The sequence below is a fragment of the Narcine bancroftii genome, unplaced genomic scaffold (genome assembly GCF_036971445.1).
Source record: "Narcine bancroftii isolate sNarBan1 unplaced genomic scaffold, sNarBan1.hap1 Scaffold_258, whole genome shotgun sequence".
Lineage (NCBI taxonomy): Eukaryota > Metazoa > Chordata > Chondrichthyes > Torpediniformes > Narcinidae > Narcine > Narcine bancroftii.
The window spans coordinates 266,875-292,528 of NW_027211993.1; the positions used below are offsets into that span (position 1 = coordinate 266,875).

The 25,654-nt window shown below is 40.4% G+C and overlaps 1 protein-coding gene across 8 annotated transcripts in view; it reads left to right on the forward strand.

The window, feature by feature from the left end:
- Nucleotides 1-25,654, forward strand: part of nktr (natural killer cell triggering receptor) — a 210,864-nt gene that overhangs the window by 61,686 nt on the left and 123,524 nt on the right. For 6 of the 8 annotated variants that reach the window (XM_069912892.1, XM_069912899.1, XM_069912898.1 and 3 more), the window contains exon 2: nucleotides 14,333-14,413. In XM_069912892.1, coding sequence (XP_069768993.1) covers nucleotides 14,356-14,413 — 58 coding nt within the window. In that variant the 5' untranslated portion in view covers nucleotides 14,333-14,355. Of the gene's footprint in view, nucleotides 1-6,766; nucleotides 7,030-10,585; nucleotides 10,660-14,332; nucleotides 14,414-25,654 lie in introns of those variants that run through there. The other 2 variants (XM_069912893.1, XM_069912897.1) reach the window with 2 other exon arrangements.

Genomic DNA, 25,654 nt, shown 5'->3' on the forward strand with positions numbered 1-25,654 from the left:
GTAGCGATTAGTGAGACATGGTTGCAGGAGGGATGTGATTGGCAACTGAATATCCCTGGGTTTCGTTGTTTTAGGTGTGATAGAGTCGGAGGGGCAAGAGGAGGTGGGGTTGCATTGCTTGTCAGGGAAAATATTACAGCGGTGCCTAGGAAGGATAGATTAGAGGGCACATCCACGGAGGCTATTTGGGTGGAACTGAGGAGTAGGAAAGGAGAGGTTACACTTGTAGGGGTGTATTATAGACCACCCGGAGGGGACCGAGACCTAGAGGAGCAAATCTGTAGGGAGATAGTAGATATTTGTGATAAGCACAGGGTTGTAATTATGGGAGATTTTAATTTTCCACATATAGATTGGGAAACACATTCTGTGAAAGGAATGGATGGGTTAGAGTTTGTGAAATGTGTGCAAGATAGTTTTTTACAACAATATGTAGAGGTGCCGACCAGAGAAGGAGCAGTGTTAGATCTACTGTTGGCAAATGGGATGGGTCAAGTGACGGAGGTTAGTGTTGGCGAGCACTTCGGGTCCAGTGATCATAATGCCATCAGCTTCAATGTCATTATGGAAAGAGAGAAATCAGGGCCAAGGATTGAAGATTTTGATTGGGGCAAAGCTAGATTTGAGGAGATGCGAAAGGACTTGCACGGTGTGCATTGGGACAATTTGTTTTATGGGCAGGATGTAGTAGAGAGATGGAAGTCTTTTAAAGATCAGATTTTGAGAGTGCAAAAGCTTTATGTTCCTGTTAGGTTAAAAGGAGGGGCAAAAGGTTTGAGAGAGCCGTGGTTTTCAAGGAATATTGGAAACTTGGTTCGAAGAAAAAGGGAGGCGTACATTAGATATAAGAAGCATGAAGTTAAGGAGATGTTTGAAAGATACATTGAATGTAAGAGGAATCTTAAGAGAGGAATTAGGAAAGCTAAAAGAAGGTACGAGAAAACTATGGCAAGCAGGGTGAAAACTAATCCAAAAGAGTTCTACAAATATGTTAATGGTAAGAGGAAAGCTAGAGACAAAATTGGTCCCTTAGAAAATCAGAGTGGAAAACTGTGTGTGGAACCTAGAGAAATGGGGGAGATATTGAACAGTTTTTTTTCTTCGGTATTCACTAAGGAGAAGGATATTGGGAGATGTGGGATAAAAAAAGCAAATTGGGTAAATATGGGGAATATAGAGATTACAAAAGGTGTAGTTTTAAGGCTTTTGAAGAATATAAAGGTGGATAAGTCTCCGGGACCAGACGGGATCTTCCCCAGGACATTGAGAGAAGTGAAGGAGGAAATAGCAGAGGCTCTGGCGGTAATTTTTCAAATGTCATTAGATATGGGGATAGTGCCGGAGGATTGGCGCATTGCGCATGTGGTTCCGTTATTTAAAAAGGGTTCAAGGAGGAAGCCTGACAACTATCGGCCTGTAAGTTTGACGTCTGTGGTAGGTAAATTAATGGAGAAAATTCTTAGAGATAGTACTTATAAACATCTGGATAGACAGGGTCTGATCAGGAGCACTCAACATGGATTTGTGGGAGGAAGGTCATGTTTGACCAATCTGATTGAATTTTTTGAAGAGGTGACTAGGAATGTGGATGAGGATAGCGCAGTGGATGTTGTCTATATGGACTTCAGTAAGGCCTTCGATAAGGTACCACATGGAAGGTTAGTTAGGAAGGTGCAGTCTTTAGGTATAAATTTTGAGATAGTCAAATGGATTGAACATTGGCTGAAAGGGAGAGGCCAGAGAGTGGTAGTGGATAATTGTCTGTCAGGTTGGAGGCCGGTGACCAGTGGTGTGCCTCAAGGATCTGTATTGGGCCCATTGTTGTTTGTTATATACATTAATGATCTAGATGATGGGGTGGTGAATTGGATTAGTAAATATGCAGACGATACTAAGATAGGTGGAATAGTGGATAATGAAGAAGGTTTTCAAGGATTGCAGAGGGATTTGGGCTGCTTAGAAAAGTGGGCTGAAAAATGGCAGATGGAATTTAATGCTGATAAGTGTGAGGTGCTTCATTTTGGTAAGAAGAATCAGAATAGGACATATGTGGTAAATGGGAGAGCATTGAGGAATACAGAAGAGCAGAAAGATTTAGGAGTGACGGTACATCGTTCCCTGAAGGTAGAAACTCACGTAAATAGGGTGGTGAAGAAGGCTTTTAGTATGCTGGCCTTTATCAATCATTGCATGGAATATAGGAGTTGGGAGGTGATGTTGAGATTGTATAAGACGTTGGTGCGGCCTAATTTGGAGTTCTGTGTGCAGTTCTGGTCGCCTAATTACAGGAAGGATATAAACAGAGTGGAGAGAGTGCAGAGAAGGTTTACCAGAATGTTGCCTGGGTTTAAGCATCTGGAGTATGGGGAGAAATTGGACAGATTGGGTCTTTATTCTTTGGAGCGTAGAAGGTTGAGAGGGGATTTGATAGAAGTATTTAAGATTATGAAAGGGATAGACAGAATGGATGTGGATAGACTATTTCCGTTAAGAGGAGGAAAGTTTAAAACAAGAGGACATGAGTTAAGAATTAAGGGGCAGAGGTTTAGAGGTAACATGAGGGGGAACTTCTTTACTCAGAGAGTGGTAGCTGTGTGGAATGATCTTCCGGGAGAAATAGTGGCGGCGGAGTCAATTATATTATTCAAGAAAAGGTTGGACAGGTATATGGATGAGAAGAAGATGGAGGGTTATGGGCATTGTGCAGGGAGGTGGGATTAGAAAGGGGTGTTTGGTTCGGTGCGGACTAGAAGGGCCTAATGGCCTGTTTCCGTGCTGTAATTGTTATGTTATGTTATATAAAAAAACAAAAAAAATTAAATATTAATTATTAATCAAAAAATTTTTATTATATAAGAATATATATGAAAAAACAAAAACAAAAAGAACTTAAACGAAAAAAAACCAACTAATAATAAAAAAAACTTTAAAAAAAAGAAAGAAAAAAAAGAAAACGTATATATAGAAAAAATATATAATAAAAAAAGTTTTTTTTAAAGAAAAAATGATTAATTCAAACTTATTTAAATTGTATATAATCAATGAATGGGGTCCACTTTAATTCATAAAAAGACATCTTATCTTGTGTAGAAAAAGATATTCTTTCCATAACCAAACAAAACTTCATCTCTGAATACCACCTATCTAAAGACAATACATTTCTATTCAGACATCTTATTTTCATCAGTGATTTTGCAAGGAGTTGGTAACATTTAAGACCAGGCAAAAGGGGGATGAGGGGCTGAATTATTTTATGTTGTCAGTGGTTATCATTTGGAATGTACTGTTTGTAAAATTGCTGGAAGAAGAGAATGTCAATGGTTTCCATGGAAATTGGATAGGCACTGAAAGGAAATAAATTTAGTGAGCCAGAAGAATAGATTAAGGTAATGGATATGACAGGCCTGTACCAACTATGACTGTATTTTATGTTGTTATGACTGTGTTCTTGCACATTCTTTGAAGAGAGGAGTATTTCTGAAAATGTTTAAAAATGCAGATGCTGGACATCAGAAATAACACAGAATGCTGAAAATACTCTGGGTTGGGGCACGTGAAAAGAGAATAATTAATGTTGCAGGTGCCAAACCCTTCAGGAGTATTTCTATATTGACTCTTGTACTTCTAAATGGATTTTTTGGTTTTTAATCAGCCATTTGCTGTGGTTTGTATCTAATAATCAGTGGGTTAAAGCTGGTTTATACGCCCTCCATAATGTTTGGGACAAAGACACTTTTTCCCGTTATTTGCCCCTGTGCTTCACAGTTTTAAATTTGTCATCAAACAATTCATATGTGATTAAAGTGCACATTCAAGATTTTATTCAAGGTAATACAGATCTATATACATTTTTCCCTCATTTAGGCACCACAGTGTTTGGGACATTTGCCTACACAGGTGTTTGTGCATACTCAGGTGACCCAACCTGGTGCACGTATAAGAGGACTAGGCTTGCTTCCAAGCTTTTGATCGCCTTTAGAGTCTGCAGTTGCCATTTTCCAACATGTGTTGGAGTTGTGTCAAAGACGCCATTTTGAGGCTTAAAAAAAAAAGACTAAAACTGTAAGAGACGTCGCCCAAACCTTAGGTTTACCAAAATCAATAGTCTGGAAGATCATTAAGAAGAAAGGGCATACTGATGAGCTCAGTAACCGCAAAGGGATTGGTATTCGTAGGAAGATCTCCATTGCTGATGACAGAAGAATTTTTATCACGATGAAGAAAAATCCCCAAACGTATGTCTGAGAGATCAAAAACACTAGACTTCATAAACAGAAATACATAGGCTGCACTGCAAGATGCAAACCACTAGTTGTCCACAGAAAGGAAGGCCAGATGGCAGTTTGCCTAGAAGTATTTAAAAGAACCTTCAGAATTCTGGAAAAAAAATGGTCTTGTGGACAGTTGACATCAAGATTAACCTGTGTCAGAGTTAACAATATCATCAACATGGTATTTGTTCTCAGGCAGCTCCAAGAAAAGTGTAGGGAACAGAACAAGGGACTGTACATGACGTTAAAGCATTTGACACTCTGCACAGGAAAGGTTTGTGGCAAATCGTGGAACGACTGGGATGCCTCCCAAAGTTCCTCAACGTGATCATCCAGCTACATGAAGATCAGCGAGGCCAAGTCCAACACGACAACGACCTCTGAGCCCTTCTCAATAGGCAACGGTGTAAACCAAGACTGCATCCTCACGTTGACTCTCTTCACCATCATCTTCAGCACGATACTCCAAAGGGCCACAGAAGACCTTGATGATGAAGATGGTGTTTGCGTCCAATACCGCACCGATGGCAGCCTGTTCAACCTGAGGCGACTACAGTCCTACACCAAGACATTGGAGCAACTCATTTGAGAGCTACTCTTCACCAATGATGCTACCCTTGTTGCCCATACAGAACAGCCTTGCAGCATAGAACATCCTGCTTTGCGAAGGCTGCTGAGATCTTGGGACGGGAAATCAGCTTGAAGAAGACAAAGTTCTCCGTCAGCCCGCACCTCAGGAAGAGTACCACCCTCCCCGCATTACCATCAGCGAGACTGAGCTGAATACAGTTCCAGCAGTTCAGCTACCTGGGGTGCACCATCTCGTCAGATGCCAAGATCGATAAAGAGCCTGATAGCAGCCTGGCAAAGGGGAACAGTGTTACAAAAGAGTCTGGAACAACAAGCATCTGAAGAAAGGCACAAACTTCAGTGTGAATGGAGCTGTTGTACTGACCGCCCTCCTATTTGGCTCCAAGGCGTGGGGCACCTATCGTCACCACTTATAACTCCTTGAGGTCTTCCACCAACGCTGCCTCCACACCATCCTCAACATCCACTGGAGTGACTTCGTCACTAACATTGAAGTGCACAGACAAACAGAGGTTACCAGCATTGAGACCATGCTGATGAAGACACAGCTACACTGGACAGGGCACGTCTCTAGGTTGGAGGATCATCACCTGCCCAAGATTGTGCTGTATGACTCTATATAGCCATCATGACAGAGGGGCTCCTAAAAAGAGGTACAAAATCTCTGAAGAAATCCCTTGCTGCCTGTCACATGGACCATCGCCAGAGGTCTGCTCTAGTCTCCGATCACGTGGTCTGGTGACACATCATTCACCAGTCTGTTTCTTCCTTCAGGAACGCAAGCAGGCCTGTGCTTGAGGACAAAAGGAGACTGAGGAAGAACCGTGATACAGCAGCACCAAACCCAGAGCAGAATTTCTTTTGCAGCCGCTGCGGATGGGCATTTCTGTTCATTGGCCTCGTCAGCCACCATCGAGCCTGCAGCAGACGTGGATAGCCCCCTTCCTAAATCTTCGTTTGCAAACTCAAACCATGATGACTTGTGCAATCAGATGACAATAAACTTGATTTCCCCCATTTATTTTCCTATTACCTACTCTCTCACCTGTCCAACTACCAATCTACAATACTGATCATTTTAAAGTAGCCAATTAATTTTTGGTTACTAAATCACCTGGAGAAAGCCTCAAGTTAATGCAAATTGTCACATACACCTGAGACAATGAGATGGGTTTGTTTTCATAAGCAAGTCAACTCTCACATTTCATACTGCCATACAAATTAAAGATCACGATTCTATTACATAGCAACGGCTCTATAAGGTCTTTATTGTGAGGATCGTTCTTGAATGATGGCTGCATGGAAGAAACAGGTCTTTGAACCTGTTACTGTGTGATTTCACACTCTTGTTCCTTCTCCCTGACAGGAGGAGGGAGAAGCAAAATCTGGATGGGATGGGTCCTGAAGTATGGTGGCTTCAAAGGTGTAGATAAAGATCACAAATTCACACAGCGAGCACATGAGGTCGGGCTCAAACCTGGGCTGGTGAAGCTCTAAGGAAACGGCATCTTTTTGCTGCCTGCGGAACTGTTTAAACTTGAGGATTAGTACTAGTGGGACAGCACTTGTGTACAGCAACAGTTTTCACTAGCTGTTGTTCCTCCTGAAGGTCAGGAATGGTAAAATGTTAACCATCTTTCCATTTAGCTTGTAATGTAACCGTTTATTTAAAAATAACACTATCATTTTTAAATGTGCTCAAGATAAAGAGAGAGATATATATATAAAGCTCTCTGTTAATTACAACCAATTCCATGAATCAAACAAATGTCGTATTATTGCTTGAGTGCCCAATGTATTTGGGAAATAATTACAAGGGGGAGGATTTTCAACTTGGTCTGTGACTGGTTACCTGCCAGTTACAAAGTTTTATAAATACTCCAACTTGCACTGAAACTATTCACTCTGTCATTGCACTGGGAGTGCAACGTGAATAAACCCAGTTCCACAGCAGGCACCAAAGTCCAAAACGAAGATAAAGGTTGAAGTCAGAGGCCACCAAAGGCTGTGGGCAGATGAAGATTGATAATAAAGAGCCCACTGTGTTGTCCAAATCAAGTGTACAAGTTTGTAAGGCAAAAAAAGCTGATGATGTCCAATTAAATGGTACCATCTCGACTGTTGGTCGTTTGCTTGTAAAGGGCTCACTGCCTTTATTTTGAAATAGGTAAGTTTTTTTTTAAATGGAGGATTTGGGTGAACAGGTTAGAACTTCTAACTTCTCTTTATTCTCTTTACTTTAAAATGGTACTCATTTTAGTGGGATGTTAGAGAATGTATTTTGGATGTAAGGAAAAACTTTTAATTTTTAAAAAGGATTAGTCTTTTTAAATTGATTTTGCACTTGTTAAGAATGAGCACATGAAATCATTCACAGAAAATTTATGTTCTGGTGGGATTCTCACCAGAGAGTTCCAGAAGCAGTACTTTCTGTTAGTTGCATACAAGATGGGTGTTTTACCTGCGCACTGACATGTGCGTCTGTCATTGTAACTCGTTGTTCAGATTGTCCAAATTCATACTTCTGAGAATCTTCCATTGGTCATATACGACAAAGCTCTCTTTTTGTTGTTATTAATGAACATGTGGAGTAGTGAAGGAAGCAGATCCAACTTTTAAGAGGCTTTGAGAAAGACAAGAATACGGAGTCGAGCAATATGGATCATGTCCAGCCAGCAAAGTTTAGTGTAATTTGGGGGTCATATTCAGCTCAGCTGTCATGTGCCACAGAGCTTGTTCTTGCTCCACATTGCGACCTCAGTTCTAAGCATGCAAATCAAGAGGATGATGTATTTTACATCAAAATGTGTAAGATGATTTTACTGTGCAAAAGGTCATTGCATGGGAGTAAATATTGATCTGATTAACTCCAATAATTTGCATTATTTACAGCACGAATTGGAACCATCTTGTCTTGTGTGAATTCACCCCCCCCCCAATTTGGGACTGAGCATAGTATTGATCGAAGTATAAAGTGCAGGGAATGGTCAGAATATGTCATCTAGGACCTTTGTTTAATATTCGGAGGGGGTGTTACAGAGGTTAATAATTTGCAGCTGCAGATTTTCACTCGCTTGTGAGCTCTTCTGATTATTATTTCTTTCGATGAACTTACCAGGGCAATCCTGCTTGTGCATCTTGGGTCAGGGTAGATTGGAGGGGAGATCTCCTGAAGTGGCAAGTGGTATGGGAGACAGTGACCTGATGACTATTGAGTGAGATCTAATATTCAAGAAATGGTGAGGGGGGTGGGGGGGGCAATGGAGCTCCTGACCCATTGGGGTAATATCATTTACAAAATGCTGGAATCTAATACAGAGCAATTTAAAAAGTAGGACAGTCAGTAGAAATTTTGGTTGGATTAATCTGCTGGAAGTCTTTGAAGATGTACCTGATGGAATACATAAAGAGGAACTAATAGATGTTGTGTCTTTAGATTTTCAGAAGGTTACGGATGAGGTCCCTCACAGGAAGTTGGTTAACAAGGTTAAAGCACATGAGATTGTGGGTAATATATTGGCAAGGATTATACAAAAAACAGAGTGGGAATAAACTCGTTGTATTCAACCTGGGAGGCACGTATTTTAAGCAATTATCAAAAACCATCAGAAATTTGTCTGGGGGATCAAAAATCATATTTTTAGGTTTACTGATGACACTAAATTAGTGGGATTTGGAGAAAGGAGGATAAACTGAATGGTGGATGGGGTATAATGTGGAAGCATATGAACATATCCATTTCACTGTATGTAACAGAAAAGTGAAGATTTTAAAATGATAATAGGACACTTAATTTTCTGAGTTACCTGTGCATCTTTATTCATATGTATTTGGGTATATTACGAACCAATTTGAATATGGAAGTAAAAATGTCTTCCTGTGGATCACAATATGTTTGCGCTTTGTGTATTGTGCATTGTTTTGGGCTCTCCAGAGAGGCTTCTGGTCTGTATATTTTTATTTTTTTTAAATATTTTCATATTTATTAATCTCTTTATTGTGTCAGATATAGGTCAGTGATGGGCACTACTCAGTTTGGATCAAAACAGACCTTGGTAGGACATGGTAAATGGTCAGGCATTGAGGAGTGTAGTCAATCAGAGGGATCTGGGTATAAAGATACATAATTCCCTGAAAGAGGGGTCAGAGGTCAAAGCTGTCGTAAAGAAAGCTTTTGGCATGTTGGCCTTCATAAATAAAAGTATTGACTATCAGAGTTGGGGTGTTTTGCTCAAGTTGTTAAGGACATTGGTGAGGCTAAATTTGGAGTGTTGTATGCAGTTTTGGTCACCTAACTACAGGACTAAAAAAGAGCAGAGAGGAATTACAAGGATGTTGCCAGGGTTTGAGGAACTGAGTTACAGGGAAAGGTAAAACAGGTTAGGACTTTGTTCCCTGAAGCTTGAAAGAATGAAGGAAGATTTGATTGAGGTATTTAACATTATGAGGTGTATAGGAGTAAATTTAAGCAGGCTTTTTCCATTGAAATGAGATGAGACAAGAGCTGGAGGACATGGCTTAGGGTGAAGGTAACTAGTTCAGTATAAATTGCACCAATTACATCTTGCTTCACAGAAGTTACATGGATCAAAAGTAGAAATTTCAGAGATGTATTTCAGATGTGGGATTGAGATAGGAACTTTTCCACATGCTACGTGGTCGTGTGTAAAGGTGAGGCCATTTTTGCAAGATAGCGCAGAAAAATGAACCAGGATAACAGGAGTGACCTTCACGGACGACCCAGAGCTACATCTATTAGTTAATTTTATTGAAATAAGCAACAAATTGACCAAATATCAAATCTCATTTATAAAGGTAGCTCTGGTCGTAGGAAAAAAAATGTATTACAATCGCTTGGAGTCCGACTCTCCTCTACCTACAGCACAGCACAATGGACTGCGGAAATGAACAGCTGTGTACCTATGGAAAAAAAAATCACGTAATTGAAAGAATAAATATGACACTTTTGTAAAGATCTGGAAGCCATACCTGGACTACATAAGGGCCAAAATATAACAACAGAAAGGAATATGAATGCTGATATTATACATAACCAAAAGTGATTTCCCCAATTGTATTCTATATATTTAAAAGTTATGGTGTGTGGATCTATCTGTATGTATAGAGAGGGGGGGGGGGGGGGGGAGGGAGGAAGGAGGGGCTGTTTTGTTTTTGTTGTTGATTGTAAGAAAAGTTTAATATATTGTGTTATTGAAGTTTTTATTATATATATATTTTTGGGGAAAAAATCAAAAATAAAATATTTTTTAAAATGGGTGGAAGTGAGATGCTAAGGTGCATCATTAAGGAGAACTTCACTCAGAGAGGTGAGAGTGTAGAATGAGCTGCCAGCTGAAGTGGTGAATGCAAGCTTGATTTTGACATTTAAGAACAATTTTGATTGGTAAGTGGATGGATGAAACAAGGCAGAATGATAGTTCAGCATGGACTAGATGAGCTGAAGGGCCTGCTTCTGTACTGTGGTGTTCTATGGTCAAGCAGCACCTTTATTTTTAAAATGTTTGCCCCTTTATCTCAAGGCATTATATCTCAGATGTGTTGCCAAGCAGGATTCAAAATTGGGAGGCAGAAGGCTGTAATGGATGACTTTGTATGATCTGGATTTTGTCATAATTACTACACTGATGGCTGCTGGGACTTTTGTAATATATATAAATGATTGATATGATTGATATGAATTGGTGGAGTTGTAGATGGTGAAGAAGATTGTCCAAGGGTACAGCAGGACACAATCCAGTTGGAAGGTTGAGTGGAAGATGGAATTTAATCCAGAAAAGTATGTGAAAGGTCAAATTCTGGTTGGGATCTTAGGAATTTTGATGTACAGAAAGACCTTGGGTTTCCAGTCCAGAGCTACCTGAAAGTGGTGATACAGGTGTGGATTAGAAGGTGAAAAAAGCATCTGGTATGCTTACCTTCGCAGGTCAAAGCATTTAGTATGTTACAGAATTATGTTATTAGTAATCTTTAAGTTATAAAATATATTATTTTAAGTAAAGGGACTTTGTAGTTTGGATTCAGGAACACTTACACAAAGATAGATCGCACATTCATGTTAGTAGATCAGAAAAGTCTTTCAGCAGTATGAATTGTGAAGTTTGCTATTGAAAGTCCAGAAACAATTAGGGTGGCCATTCCAAAGGAGGACATGGTCATAGGTTACTATATTTTATGTATTATAGTGTTTGCATTTGTTGTTTTTACAATGCCAATTAATTGGTCTGAGCAGACAGCCCAGAAGCATTTTCTTGTTAACTTTTGGGAGAAGTTGGAACTTCAAACACTCAGAGAGACACCTGTATAATCTGAATAAACAAGCTGGAGGCCATCTGCCTTGATTCATGCTTTTGGAGAAATTAAGCTAAAGCAGTGTTTGATCAAAGCAGTCATGTAATTAAAAACACGAGGAAGGCATCTTTAATATTGAGCCATGTTTCATTTGAAGTCAGAGATGCAGTAACTTTGATTGAGGGAGGTACTGTTGAGCATTCTCCCTTTGACAGGGAAGAGACACAATCAACGTGGCTTTGGGAAAAGATGGCTATTTGACTGGTCAAGAGAGAGCAATGCCACTGTAATAATTTTTAATGGTTACTTCGTTTAACCCTTGTCTGGGTTTGTGAAATATAAGTTCCACAACCTCCATGCAAGAGAGGGGAATTGGGGTGGAAAAAAGTCATTTGTATGAAGAAGTATTTCTCTGAAAGCAAATCTACAAGAATTTGTGAGTTTGAAAACTTTTGAACAGCAGTTTAAAAACTCTGAGCTTCAACACAAATGATTTGTAAGACTGAACTTTAAAATATCTCTTCAGAACAAACACACACACACACACACACACACACACACACACGTTAAGTTTCGAGTTGAGCAAGATTTTATATTAACAAAAATGATTGTTTTGAAGATACCATTGTCTTAGTGAATTTCTATTGCTGCTGGTCTATGTCAAAACAAGTGTAAGAATTGGGATGTCATGTAGAAGTTATACAAAGCATCAGCTGGACTGTACTTAGTGTATTATGTGTATAGTTCTAGTCGCCATACTACAGGAAAGACATGGTAGCAATAGAGGACAGATGAGAATTGCCATGATATTAGAATATAGGGGTGTAGTTATGAGGAGAGATTGGATGAGCTCAAACTTAGAAAGCTAATGAGTGACCTTGTAAAGATTTATAAAATTATGAGGGGTATAGATAGGACCAGAATCTTTTCCCCAGAACAGCGTAGTCTAACTCAAGGGTACACGTTTAAGGTGCGAGGGAGAAAGGAACGGCATAGAGTTTAGTGCAAACCTGTTACAGTGCCAACCACCAGGATTTGAATCCAACAGTGTCTGTGAAAGAGTTTGTACATTCTCCCCGCATCTGCGTGGGTTTCCTCCGGGGTGTAGTTGGGCAGCATGGGCTTGAGGGCTGAAAGCGCCTGTTACTGTGCTGTATATATATATATTTTTTTAAAGGAGATCTGAGGGGTATGATTTTCAGAGCTGCCAGAAGCGATGTTGGAGGCATGTACAATTATAATGTTTAAAAGGTATTTGGACGGCTACTTGGGTAGGAAAGGTACAGAGCAAACGGCTTCGTGCGAGGAAATGGGGTTAGCTTCATGGTTGGTATGGTTGGTTTCTATACTTCTCACTATGCTTTCATAATGTTGTAGCTTCTGCAGCCCTGAAACCTGCTGGGAATTCAAGGTTCCACCTTGCAGTGCCACAGATTGACTCGGCCCCAAACTTTGAAATTTGCTTCTTAAGTGTCCATACTCTCCATCTCTCGAAGTTTTATTACATTGATCAAGCTCTTGGTTATTTTATTAGAGGCATGATCGGGTAACCGGCAAGCCTGAGAGAGAGAAAGTCCTCAGTTATGACATAGCTCATTTTCTGTTTCTTAAATGTCTTGGTGCTCAAGTGATGAGAGACGATTAGAAGTAGCTGGGAGATATGTGGGTGTCAGGGTTGGCCTGGAAGTAGAGGAAAAGTCATCTTGGATGACTTTGGACAAATCAGAAACTTATTGAAGAGTTCCAACCAAAAGACCATTTGAGTCCCCTCGCCATTTTCAGACGGTTCAACAATATTGGCATCTTTTGTGTGAGATGTATGCTCTTGAATGCATATCTGAGAACTTGCCTCCACCTGCCACATTCTTTGGCATGTCCATCAATTTCCTGGTGAGCAGTACAGAAATGAACGTCCTGCCTCAATTGATCCACAATGTTTGTGCTACATGGCACTCTGTGGGCATCGTGTGTCCAGAAATCATACTGACTTTCAAGTTTGTCTTACAATAGGCCGATATACTTTATATACCTGTCTTTTCTCAGGTCAGTGTTGTAATGGAAGATTTAAACCATGTTTTTTAAATGGTGGTCATGATGGCCGATCTCCCAGGACAATTGTACAAAATCCTTTACACTTTTTTCCCCTCCCTTGACGCTGCTCGACCCACTGAGTTTCTCCCATATCCTGTGGCTTTTTTTTTTGCTGCAGATTCCAGCATTTACAGTTTTGTCTTGAATGCCCTGACATTATTGTGAAGTGCATTGGAATTATCCCCTGTGATTGGGTCAATATTTATCCCTCAATCTGCATCTTTTTTTTTATTAAATTTTTTATTTTTCACACCATAAATCACAATAGCCATGATATACACTTTTTCTTTTCCACACATTTACAGTGATTTTTTCTCCCCCCCCCCCCTCCCTCCCCTCAATCATCTTGAAGAAAGTTGATTTCGTCCTTATCAGATTGCTGTTTGCATGTGCACAAATTTGCTGCCATATCCTTAGATCAGAAAAAAATCAATGCAGTTTCAAAGTGCAAAAATTTGAGGGTTGTGAAAGCATTTATATAATAGACCCATTAGAAGTATTGGTATACATTTGTAAAACAAATGCTTTCAGCATTTTCTTTACTGTCCATCCTTTTGACTTTAATTTCATCATAGCAACGTCATTTTACTTGTGTATGCAGGTTTTCTGGTTTCATAGCCAGAAATTTTTATTTCATGCATCTAAAAATTGATGTGGTAACTAACTGTGTATCTTAGATTTCCTTCAATTAATGTCTTTGAGCTCAATTCGATACTGTAGTCTGCTTTATTGCAGAGGCGCTATTCGAAACAGATGAGTTTGCATATGTAAATTTAAATCCCTTTCACACTCTCAGAGTTGTATCTTCACCCTCCTTGTAGTTCATTCACGTGCTGCCAGGCATGAGCACAAGGATGTGATGTGTATGCTTGCATCAGAATTGGTGCAGTGAAAAGCAGGGGGTGAGGAAAGTAAGGTGGGGTGGGGGGGGTGGGGGTGGGGGAGAGCGGAAAGAATATGCAATCGCAGGACTTCAGGAAGAAGCTTTTTTCTATTGCAAAGCAGCTTCGAGTTTCAGCTGGGATCAATATAGCAATCTTGCTAACAGCATGCTCTTTGTTCTGATCTAGGTGTGCACAGAGTGTATACCGTGATGGGGTTGAAGAACCGCCCGCAATGCTACTTCGACGTAGAAATAAACAGGGCTCCAGGTGAGATCTTTTGTTTTCCACATTATTCCCAGCAAGTATTTTCATCTTGATGAACGTGGTCATTTTTGTAAGTTGCTTATTTAAAACTAATTAGAAATAATCTTGTTGCGATTCAGCTGTGTTTTAAACTGCTTCATAAACATGAAGTGCTGTTACTTAGGCAGAGCACATGAATTGAAAACTGCATTTATGCTGCCTGAGGGTATTTTCAAGTGTTGTAACCCTCAAAAAACGAAGAATAGATCAAACTAGGTATTAACTTTGACAGGTCTAGTGCCCAGTGATTTTAACTACTTGTATTCTGCATGGGAGAACCAATTATTGTTCAATGGTCTGGAGTTGTTGTGTAGGATCTGGTTCCCAGTTTAAATGAGATGACCAGTCGCCCTAAGTTCTGAAGCCTTTAACTGATGGGACCTTGCACAAATTGGTAACTTTAGGTGAATAGCCATGGGGAAAAGATGGATTTAGATTGGTAAAAATAAGTCCAAAATACAGTTTTGGCGTGTGACAAATACAAGACTTTTTTTTCCCCATATCTGTAGCCAGTTACTTTTTGAGCATGAAAAGACGAATAAATCCTAACTTTATATGTTCACACAAGGAAGTAATGATGCTTGCAATTCTGCTTGATTATGTTTCTACTGGTGTTATTACAATTTTTGCCACCTGCACCCTCCTTAAATCAAGGTACTTCATTTTTCAAGAGCATTTTTTTAGTGAGTGAGCTTAAACAGCCATGGGGATATGCAAGCTGGTCTCACCAACGCATGCACCTATTTTCAGGTAGGAGCCATTGTGCAGTCAGCTGAAATTCTACCCTTAATGGAGGTCTTGCTGCTTCACATCCCTGGCCACAACATTGATGCTTGGCCATGGAATTGAACAGCCCATCATGCCTGTGCCAGCTCTTCAAAAGAGATGGTCAGCTACTGAGGTAATCTGCCTTTCCCCATGGCCTCAAAGCTATTTTTCCTTAGCACAATTTTGGCATCACTCTTTCAAAAGCTTCAGTTCACTCTCGCATCGACTGCCCTTTCTCACAGTTCCTTTCAGATCACGTCAGTTTGTAGCAGCTTGGCTAATACCAGCTAACTGAGATTAGAAGTTGATCCAGGAAATTTTTGACAAGTGTACCTTTTTACATGCTTGGCAATTAGAAATTTTTCTTGTAAACTTTAAATTTAGGCATACAGCACAGTAACAAGCCCTTCAGGCCCATGAGCCCTTGCTACCCAATTAACAGACAACCCCATATGTTTGAGAAGGATGGGAGGAAACCGGAGTGCCCGGAGGAAACCCATGCAGATACCGGGAGATTGTACAAACTCCTTACAGGCAGTGCTGGATTTGAACCCAGGTCACTGGCACTGTAATAGCATTGCGCTAACCCTGCTGTCCAAGTTTGGTCCCAGATGAATATCGGTTCTCAAAGCCATAGTATTGTGTGCTTGCCTCAGTCAGTTTCAATTGATATGCTGAATTGGTTTAATCCTCATAATTAATGAGGATAATTGACTTCAAGTGAAGTTTCTTGTTTCATGTCAATCGGTTATTTCTGTTGTCTGTTCCTTTCATGTAAAGAAACCATAAGCTTGCTACTCTTTAGAAGCTTTGGAAAGTGTGAGTTTATTCAACCTTGGAGGATGTGCAGTGAAGTGATAGCATCATCGAGAGTGAAAATACACCCTTAGCCTAACTTGACAACATTACCCAAAATATCCCATTCACAAGAGGTAAAACACAGAAGTCTGAAGACACCGTGGTTGAAGAAAAACACAATGATGGAGAAACTCAGCAGGTCAAAACCGTCTACTTAATGTAGCAAATATAAAGATGCATGTCCAATGTTTTGGGCTTGATCTTTATCTTTGTTAGTATACTGTTTGACCAGCTGAGTTTCTCCAGTATTGTGTTTTTACTATCCCATTCGCTCTACACCTTCCTGCCTGCTTTTGCCCATATCCCTCAAAACCCATCCAATCCATACATCTGTCAAAATTCTTCTTAAACTTTGCAATAGTACCTGCCTCAATCACTTCCTGATGGCAGCCTGTTCCAACACCCACCAATCTCTTTGTGTAAAAAAAAAATAATCATTTTAAAAAGTCACCTCTCAGGTTTCTGTTAAATCTCTCTCCCCCCATTCACCGTAAACCTACATCTTCTGATTACAGATTCCTCTATTCCGGCCTTAAGACTGATTTTGCCTAATCTATTCCTCTCATGATGCCTTGCACTGTTACTCCACGTATGCTCACCATGGAAACATCTCACAAATGCCTTAGAGGAAGCAATGATGCTATGACTGGCCCAACTCTTATGCTTCCAGACCTCATGGGAGCTACCTGCCTACAGCCTTAGAAGTACAGCCCACAGCCTAGACTCTGCTTTCAAGGATCTGTTGCGTGTGTCCTCCCCTGTTGTCTCTTAACCATATAACCACTTACAGCACAGAACAGGCCAGTTCGGCCCTACTAGTCCATGCCATAGCAAATCCCCACCCTCCTAGTCCCACTGACCAGCACCCGGTCCATACCCCTCCAGTCCTCTCCTCTCCATGTAACCATCCAGTCTTTCCTTAAATGTAACCAATGATCCCGCCTCGACCACGTCTGCCGGAAGCTCATTCCACATCCCCACCACCCTCTGCGTAAAGAAATTTCCCCTCATGTTCCCCTTATAATTTTCCCCCTTCAATCTTAAACCGTGTCCTCATTTAATCTGTTGCTGCATCGAATCCTAATTCATTACTTTTCGGGTCATAAAATTGATGGATTTTCTAAAAAGCACTAAAATTTTCTCAGTACATAGTAATTGGAAATGCTGAGCAATATAAAGCAGGCAAATCCAGAGCTACCACTAAAAGTAGTAAAGCCTCCTTCATTATTCCATGTTATAAATTATCATTCCAAAGAATTCAGTTGATCTCCATGCTCCCTTTAAAAGGGTATTGTAAATAACGGGATAAATAAGGGAATTCATTAAAGACAATGAAAGAGGTGAATGAATATAATTTAGCAATATTCAAGGCAGTATGTTCAGCTCCCTTGTGCTGCCAGATTCGGTAATTGCTTCCCATCACTGATGTATCAACAACCCTTGCAGCTTGGCTGGAGTGGAGGGGTCTGCAGAAATGGGCAGTTCTTTTGCATAGGTAATGCTTTACAATTTGTTTTTGTAGTTTATCTAATTTCTATTTTTATCTATTGGCATGGACTGCAAATCAAAAACCAATAAATTTGGGTGTAATTGAGCGGCACAGGTGAAAGTGGCTGGAATTTGCTTCTACCGTGCTGTAAATTTTAAAATATATATAATTAATTCAGAAAAACTGGGTACTTGGAAAAGAGGTAATAAGACGCTGGAAAATCTGTCTATTATGTGGGACTCAAATCAACTGTATGGTTTTTCAGACTCTCCCCACTTGTGTAATGAAACAACATTGTCAAAATAGTGTGAGAATTTTACTCAGAGCAAATGACCTATAATAAATCAAAATTCTTACGGAACTGGGAAAATAAATTGTAGACAGTGATATTTATGTCCTTGAAGTCCACCATAGGATTTAATTAATCCTTTTGAATTTTAAATCCTCTCTTGCTTTATCCCCTCTGATCTTTATGAAGGGTCATCAACCTAAAAGCCTAGTTCTGTTTTTCTCTTCAGATTCTGCTGGATAATTCCAATGTTCATTTTATTTGAAGTGTTAATTTTTTAAAATTCAGTTCAGTGTAACTTATGGAAAGCTAAGATCAAGTGAGTCATAATTAATGCAAATATGGTTCTTTCATTGAAATGAATAGCTTTTAATTTTGCCAGGTGTAGTATGGATGAGAGGTGAAAACCATTCAAAATGTATGAAGGAGTTCTGCAAGAAGTAGCTGTAGTGTTTTAAAAATTAAACTTGCTTGCATGGCATGAGGCCATTTAGTTTTTGGCAAAAATATTCCTTGCATCAGTAAAGAGCTTGCCGGGAAATGGTTAAGAAATAAAATAATATGGGCTGGGGCATTATTGCAGGGTTGAGCTGTTTGCTTGTAGAATCACAGAAATGTGAAGCATACAAACAGCCCCTTTTGGCCCAGAATGGCAATCATTACATATCTGTATATTTGCCTGCATTAGGTCCATATCCCTTGAAGCTTTTCTCTCCAAGTATTTGTTCAACTGCTCTTAAATGCTGCCTTTAAGCCTGCCTCCAATACCACAGCTGCCAGTTTTTCCAGATATTCACCAGCCTCGATGTGGAAAAACCTACCCCACTAAGTTTCTTCCTTCTCACCTTAAACTTGTCCCCTCTAGTTCTAACTCCCCTGAAAAAGATCTAATCTGTGCCCTTCATTTTATTTTTAATCAACTTCTCACCCTCCTTCATTCCAGTAAAAATAAACCCAGGCAATCTAATCTCCTTGTAACTACAGTCATCCATTCCAGGTAACATCCTGACGATGTCCAAATGTCTTTTAATGTTGTAAATGTTACTTCTATCATTTTTCTCTGGTAACTCATTCAATTTGATTACCATCCTCTGTATGGAAAAACTTGCCTTTCTCCCCCTCACCTTAACCTACACCCTCTAGTCTTAAACTCCCCTACCTTGAGAAAAAGATAGTGATTGTCCAGTTGCCCATAGTATTTCACGTGTGGACTTGCCATAGTCTTATATAGCGAAAACACAATGTCCCAGACCTTGTACTCAATGCCCCATCGGATGAAGTATTCCCTACCCTGCCTTCACCACCTTGCCTACCTGTGTCATCACTCTCCGGGGAACTTTGTTTATACTTTAAGGTTTCTCAGTTCTCTGTCCCAGGAATCTTTTATTCACTGTGTGTGTTCTTTGTTGCTGGCATATCCTTTTTTTTTTAAGTGCAGTAACCAGAACTACAATCAGAATTTTTTTTCAATAGTACAAGCGCAGTCTGACCAATGGAGACAGAGGAGACTGCACATGCTGGAATCTGGAGCAATAAAGCAATCTGTGGAGGAGCTCAGTAGATCGATCAGCATCTGTGGGAGAAAAACAAGTGTCGACATTGTGAATCGGAACACATCGTCAAGACAGTGCGATGGGGGGTGGATGGCCAGGATATTGAGAACAGTTAGCCTGCATAATGTATTTGGTTATACAGGCCATCTCTGTTAAACTCTGTCTTGAAGAAGACTTTGAATCAAAATGTCAACAATTCTTTTTTCCAACTCGACTCGACCTGTTGAGTTCCTCCAGTAGATTGGTATTTGCTTCAGTCTGTCCAATATTTTTTACACTTCACCAATGAAGACAAGCATAACAAGTGCTTTCTTGACCTTTCATTTCTTGAAGAAGGGTGCAGGCCTGGAACGTTGGTTACACAATATATCTTTACCTCCTGTGGTTGCTGCGTGACTTGCTGAGTTTCTCCAGTATTTTTGTGTTTTTACTATAATCACAGTGCCTGCAGACTTTCATGTTTCACCTTGTTATATTCAAGGCTGTGTTCGTGGACTTATCACTTCTATGTCTGTATTTGTCTGAATATTGGGTGGCTTATTTTGAACAGGAAGGACAAGACTGCTTAGCATATCTTAACAAAGTGGAATTCCACCTACAGTGTATTTACAGCCAGTAATTTAAATTACTCCAGAGAATATACGCTTCCTTTCAGGTCACTCATTTTTTCCATAGGTTTAGCTTCCAAAATTACCAAGCTGACAAACCTGAAATGAAAAAAAGACTCAAAATAAATCCAGCGCAGCAATGCTTTTAGCTGTCAGCTGTTATCTTGGTAATAATTCAATTCATTCTGGATTAGTTTTCTTGTGGGATTTTCCCATTAAAAGGTAGATATCATTCAATGGAAATTTATCCTTTTAGATTTCAAATTTGGTTTATTCTGGCCTGAGAGAGGTGATCAAAATATTAAAAGAGGCATAAATAAAGTACATTGGTCAGAATTTTTCTCTCATGACAGGGGTATCAGGAACAAGATGGTGGTTGATGTGTGTAGCTGGAGGAGTTGATGGAGTTTGATGCAATCAGACATCAAAAAGATAGTTCAACAGAAAGTTAAATAAGTAACGTATATGGTCCAGTGAGCAGCTGGAGGAGTGGTTTGAGGAGGAGGAGGAGGAGGAGGTGAATTGTGATTTCCTTTTTGGATGCATACAACCAGTAGGATGCAATAGGTGCTCTGTGGATAGTAAGGAATTACTTAAGGTGATATGTGAGTGGGGGAAAAAATGGTTGAGAATCACTGGCGTAGAGGGTTATCGAAGAATACAACAGGATGTAGGTCATTTCTAGACATGGGCAGAGAAATGGCATTTTAATTGGATAGGTGTGAGGTATTGCACTTTGGGAAGTCAAATGTACGAGAAATGTATTTGGTAGATGATGGTAAGGCTCTTAAAAGTACTGCTGTGCAGAGGAATCTGGGGGTCCACATCCATAGCAGGTAGATAGGGTGTAAAGAAGGTGTATAGTATGCTTGGCTTCATTGGGTGGGACATTGTGTGTTAAAGTAAGGAGGTCATGTAGACTTTGGATAGGCTGCACATAGAATACTGTCTACAATTCTGGTCACCTCATTATAGAAAGGATGTGAAGGCTTTGAAAAAGGTACAGAAGAGGTTAACCAAAATGTTGCCTGATTTAGAGGTTGAGATATGAGGAGAGGTTGATGAAGCTAGAGTTGAAGCATCAGAGACTAAAGGGTGGTCTGATAGAGGAATATAAAATTATGAGAAGTATTGATTGGGTGGAGAGTCAGGATTTTTTATTCCCACAGGGCAAAAGCATCACTCACCAGAGGATATGTGTTTAAGGTGATGGGGAGGATGTTTTAAGGGAGGAGTGCGGGGCAATTATTTTTCAGAGAGAATGATGGATTCCTGGAACAAGCTGCTGGGAGTCATAGTGAAAGCACATACAATAGTAACGTTTAAGAAGCTTCTAGATAGACAGATATGCAACAGATGTAGGGCTTTGCACATCATGTTTGGCCCAGACATCTGAGCCAATGTTCCTGCTCTGCTCAAAAATGCACCTGATGTGGGTAAATGGAGTTGATGTGGAATGGCAAAAAGGTCAGCATGGATGTGATGGGCCAAAGGGTCTGTTTCTGTCTTTCATGTCTCAAGTCTCTGAAAATCTAGGAAAATAGATCATCCTCAGGTGCTTTAATTGCTGTTTTCTCTGCAGTAAAGGTGTTTAATGGTAAAACAGGAGATATTGAGAGTTGTACAAGGACTGCCTAAAGAAATCTCTTGGTGCCTGCCACATTGACCACCGCCAGTGGGCTGATATCGCCTCAAACTGTGCATCTTGGCGCCTCACAGTTCGGCGGGCAGCAACCTCCTTTGAAGAAGACCGCAGAGCCCACCTCACTGACAAAAGGCAAAGGAGGAAAAACCCAACACCCAACCCCAACCAACCAATTTTCCCCTGCAACCGCTGCAACCGTGTCTGCCTGTCCCGCATCGGACTTGTCAGCCACAAACGAGCCTGCAGCTGACGTGGACATTTACCCCCTCCATAAATCTTCGTCCGTGAAGCCAAGCCAAAGATATACTTTTTTTTAAAAATAGTCTTCCAATGTGTGCCTTCGGTCACATTTCCTAACAATTTAATTTCTTGGGAAACACTATCAGTCAGGGTACAGCACTGTCTGGTAAGGGAACTGATCCGCCAAACACCGCAAGAAACTGCAGATGGTTGTGATTGTGGTTCAGGTCATCATGCCCCCCCCCCCCATCAACTCCATCTATAACCTCTGTTTCGGAAAAGCAGCCAACATATTAAAATGCTCATTCCCTCATTCCACCTGGGCCACACTCATCACCCCACATCCCCGACCAGTAAGAACATTCACCATTATGAGAGCAGGCACCACCAGATTCAAGTTCACTTTCTTTCCTGCCATTATCAGACTTGTGAATGAACCCAAAATTAGTAAACTTATGTTGTCTTTGCTTCACACCAACAAATCTCTCTTTCTCTCTAACTCTGCACTTCTGTACATGTTTTACATGTTGTGCAATGTAGGAGATATCTACTGGTCCGCTTGCAAAATAACCTCTTTAGCTGATTCTTGGTACATTTGAGTGCAGGAGTTGGGATGTCGTATTGATATTGTATAAAACATTGGTGAGGCCAAATTTGGAATATTCTTTGCAGTTTTAGTAACCAGATAGCAATAAAATTGAAAGACTAGAGAAACTTTACTTCAGGAACTATTATTGGGGAAAGTTAAACAGGACTTTATTTGATTTCAGATTTATTGTCAGAGTACATACACGACATCACATACAACCCTGAGATTCCTTTTTCTTGCGGGTGAGGCAGAATTACCACTAATTGGTAGTGCAAAAAGTAAACGGTGCACAACGTACATATATAAACAAACAAAAAACTGCAAACAGATAACAAATATAAACAAATTGTGCAATACAGAGAGAACAAAAAGAAAATCAATAAATTGCATAAGTAAGAGTCTTTAAATTAGTCTCTGAATAGTCTGATGGTGGCTGGGTAGTAGCTTTTCTTGAACCTGGTGGTGCGAGTCTTATGGCACCTACACCTCTTTTCTGATGGCAGCAGCGAGAACAGAGCATGTGCTGCATGGTGTGGGTCTTTGATGATTCTGCTGTTCTCTGACGTCAACGTTCCCTGCAGATGAACTCAATAGTAGGGAGGGTTTTGACTGAAAGGTCCTGGGCTGCATCCACGACCTTTTGGAGGGCTTTACGCTCAGGGGTATTGGTGTTCCCATACCAGACTGTGATGCAGTCGGTCAGCACTCTTTCCACCATACTGCTATAGAAATTTGCTAGGGTTTCTGGTATCATACCAAATCTCCACAAACTCCTGAGGAAGTAGAGGCGCTGTCTTGCATTCTTCATGATTCCTTTGGAGTGTTACCATTGTGGCTCTGAGATAGTGACTCCCAAAAACTTAAATTTTCTCACCCTCTCCACTGCTAATACCACAGTGATCACTGGATTGTATAACTCTGGTTTTCTTTTCCTGAAGTCAACAATCAGCTCCTTAGTTTTGGTGATGTTGAGTGCAAGGGTTGGTGTTGGTTCCCCATTCAGCTAAGTGGTCCTGTGGCTAAGAAGAGAAGGGAGAAGATGCAAGCTGTAGTAATAGGGCATTTCATAGTTGGGGGAAGATAAGTTCTGTGGAAGAGATAGAGTTTCTTGGATGGTATGTTGTCTCCCTATTGCAAGGATCCAAGATATCTCTGATCAAGTTCAAGGCATTCTCAGGAGGGAGGGTAAGCAGCCAGATGTTGTACTCCATATAGGGACCATTGACATAGGTAGGAAGGGTGAGGAGGTCCTGCAAACAGAGTTCAGGGAGTTAGGCGCTAGTTGGAAGGACAAGACCTCCAGGGTTGTGATCTCAGGATTGCAAATCATGCCATGTGCTGGTGAGATTAGAAATATGAAGGTAATGCAGCTTAACACATGGCTTAAAACTATGCAGAAGGGAGGGCTTCAGGTTTCTGGATCATCGGGCTCTCTTCCAGAGAAGGTGGGACCTGTTCCAACAGGACAGTTTGAATCTGAACTGGAGGCAGACTAATATCCTTACGAGAAGGTTTGCTAGTGTTGCTCGATATATTTGCAGAGGGAAAGGACTGTTAACAGGTTGTACATGGTGGAAATTTTCTCAAGTGCATCTATTTCAATGCAAGAAGTATTGTAGGAAAGGCAGACAAGTTCAGAGCTTGGATTGGCACATAGAATTATGTCATTGTGGCCATTAGTGAAACTTGGTTGCAGAAGGGGCAGGACTGGCAGCTCAATGTTCTGGGCTTCTGTTGCTTTAGACGTGATAGAACCGGGGAGGGGGTGATGAAAGGGGGCGGAGGGGCATTGCTCATCAGGGAAAATATCACAGCTGTGCTCAGACAGGACAGACCAGAGGGCTCATCAACTGAGGCTCTTTGGGTGGAGCTGAGGAATGGGAAAGATATAACAACACTCATGAGGTTGTATTATAGGCGGCTCAATAGTCAACAAGAATTGGAGGAACAAATCTGTAGAGACATAGCAGATAGCTACACAAAGCACAATGTTACGAACGGAGATTTTAATTTTACACATTTTGACCAGGACTCCCAGATTGTAAGGGCTGGAGGGCTTGGAGATTGTCAAATTTATTCAGGAAAATTTTATAAATCAAATCGTAGAGCTACCAACTAAAGAGAGTGCAATACTGGATCTCCTATTAGGGAACTAGAGAGGACGGGTGACCGAAGTATGTGTAGGGGAACATTTTGGGTCCAGTGATCATAATGCCAATAATTTCAAGTCAATAAGGGAGAAGGATAGGTCTGGGCCTTGGGTTGAGATCTTGAATTGGAGAAAGGCTAATTTTGAGGAAATGAGTATTTAGAATGCGTGGATTGGGATAAATTGTTTTCGGTCAAGGATGTGCAAGGTAAGTGGAGGACCTTCCAAGGTGAAATTTTAAGAGTACAGTGTTTATGTTTATGACAGGATTAAAGGCAAGGGTAGCAGACATAAGGGGTCTTAGTTTTTTAGGGATTTTGGGAATCTGGTTCGGAAGAAGAGAGATGTGTAAAAGCAACATGGAGCAAATGAGGTACTTGAGGAGTATAAAACTGAAAGAAAATCCTCAAGAAGTGTTTAATAATGGAAAAAATTACGTATGTTTCGCATGATAATTATAATTTTTTTATTAATAAGTGGCTGTTATACTAGGAATATTTACATTTCAAATTATATTGATTAGATTTTAATATGTATATTTAACTTTTTCTCTAATATTTCTTTTTTTTTATGGCTCTCCTTAGGAGAGTTGGCTGAAGGGGGGGTTCTTTTTTTTTCAAAATTCATGTTCATGTTTAACTGCTGCATATGTCATATATTATTTGTTTTTTGAACGAATAAATAAAGTTTTAAAGAATAAATAAAAAAATCTCTTCCTGCTTACCTAAAACTATGCCCTTCAGTTTGAGAATCATCTGCCCTGGGAATTGGACTGAGCATTTCACGTGCTCCTCATGAATTTATAGACCTCTAATCAAAAAAAACCTTGAAATTTGGGCAGAGATCATGCAGTAAAGGGCAATCAACATTTTGGGCCTAACCAGTTTGATGGGAATGTGAACAAAAAGGTAAGGGGGTGGGGGTGGAGTGGGGTGGGGGTGGAGTGGGGTGGGGGTAGCAAGGGGAAAGGTGAGAAGAAAGAGAAGGAAAGGTTGAGAATCACTGCTCAAGACCCAA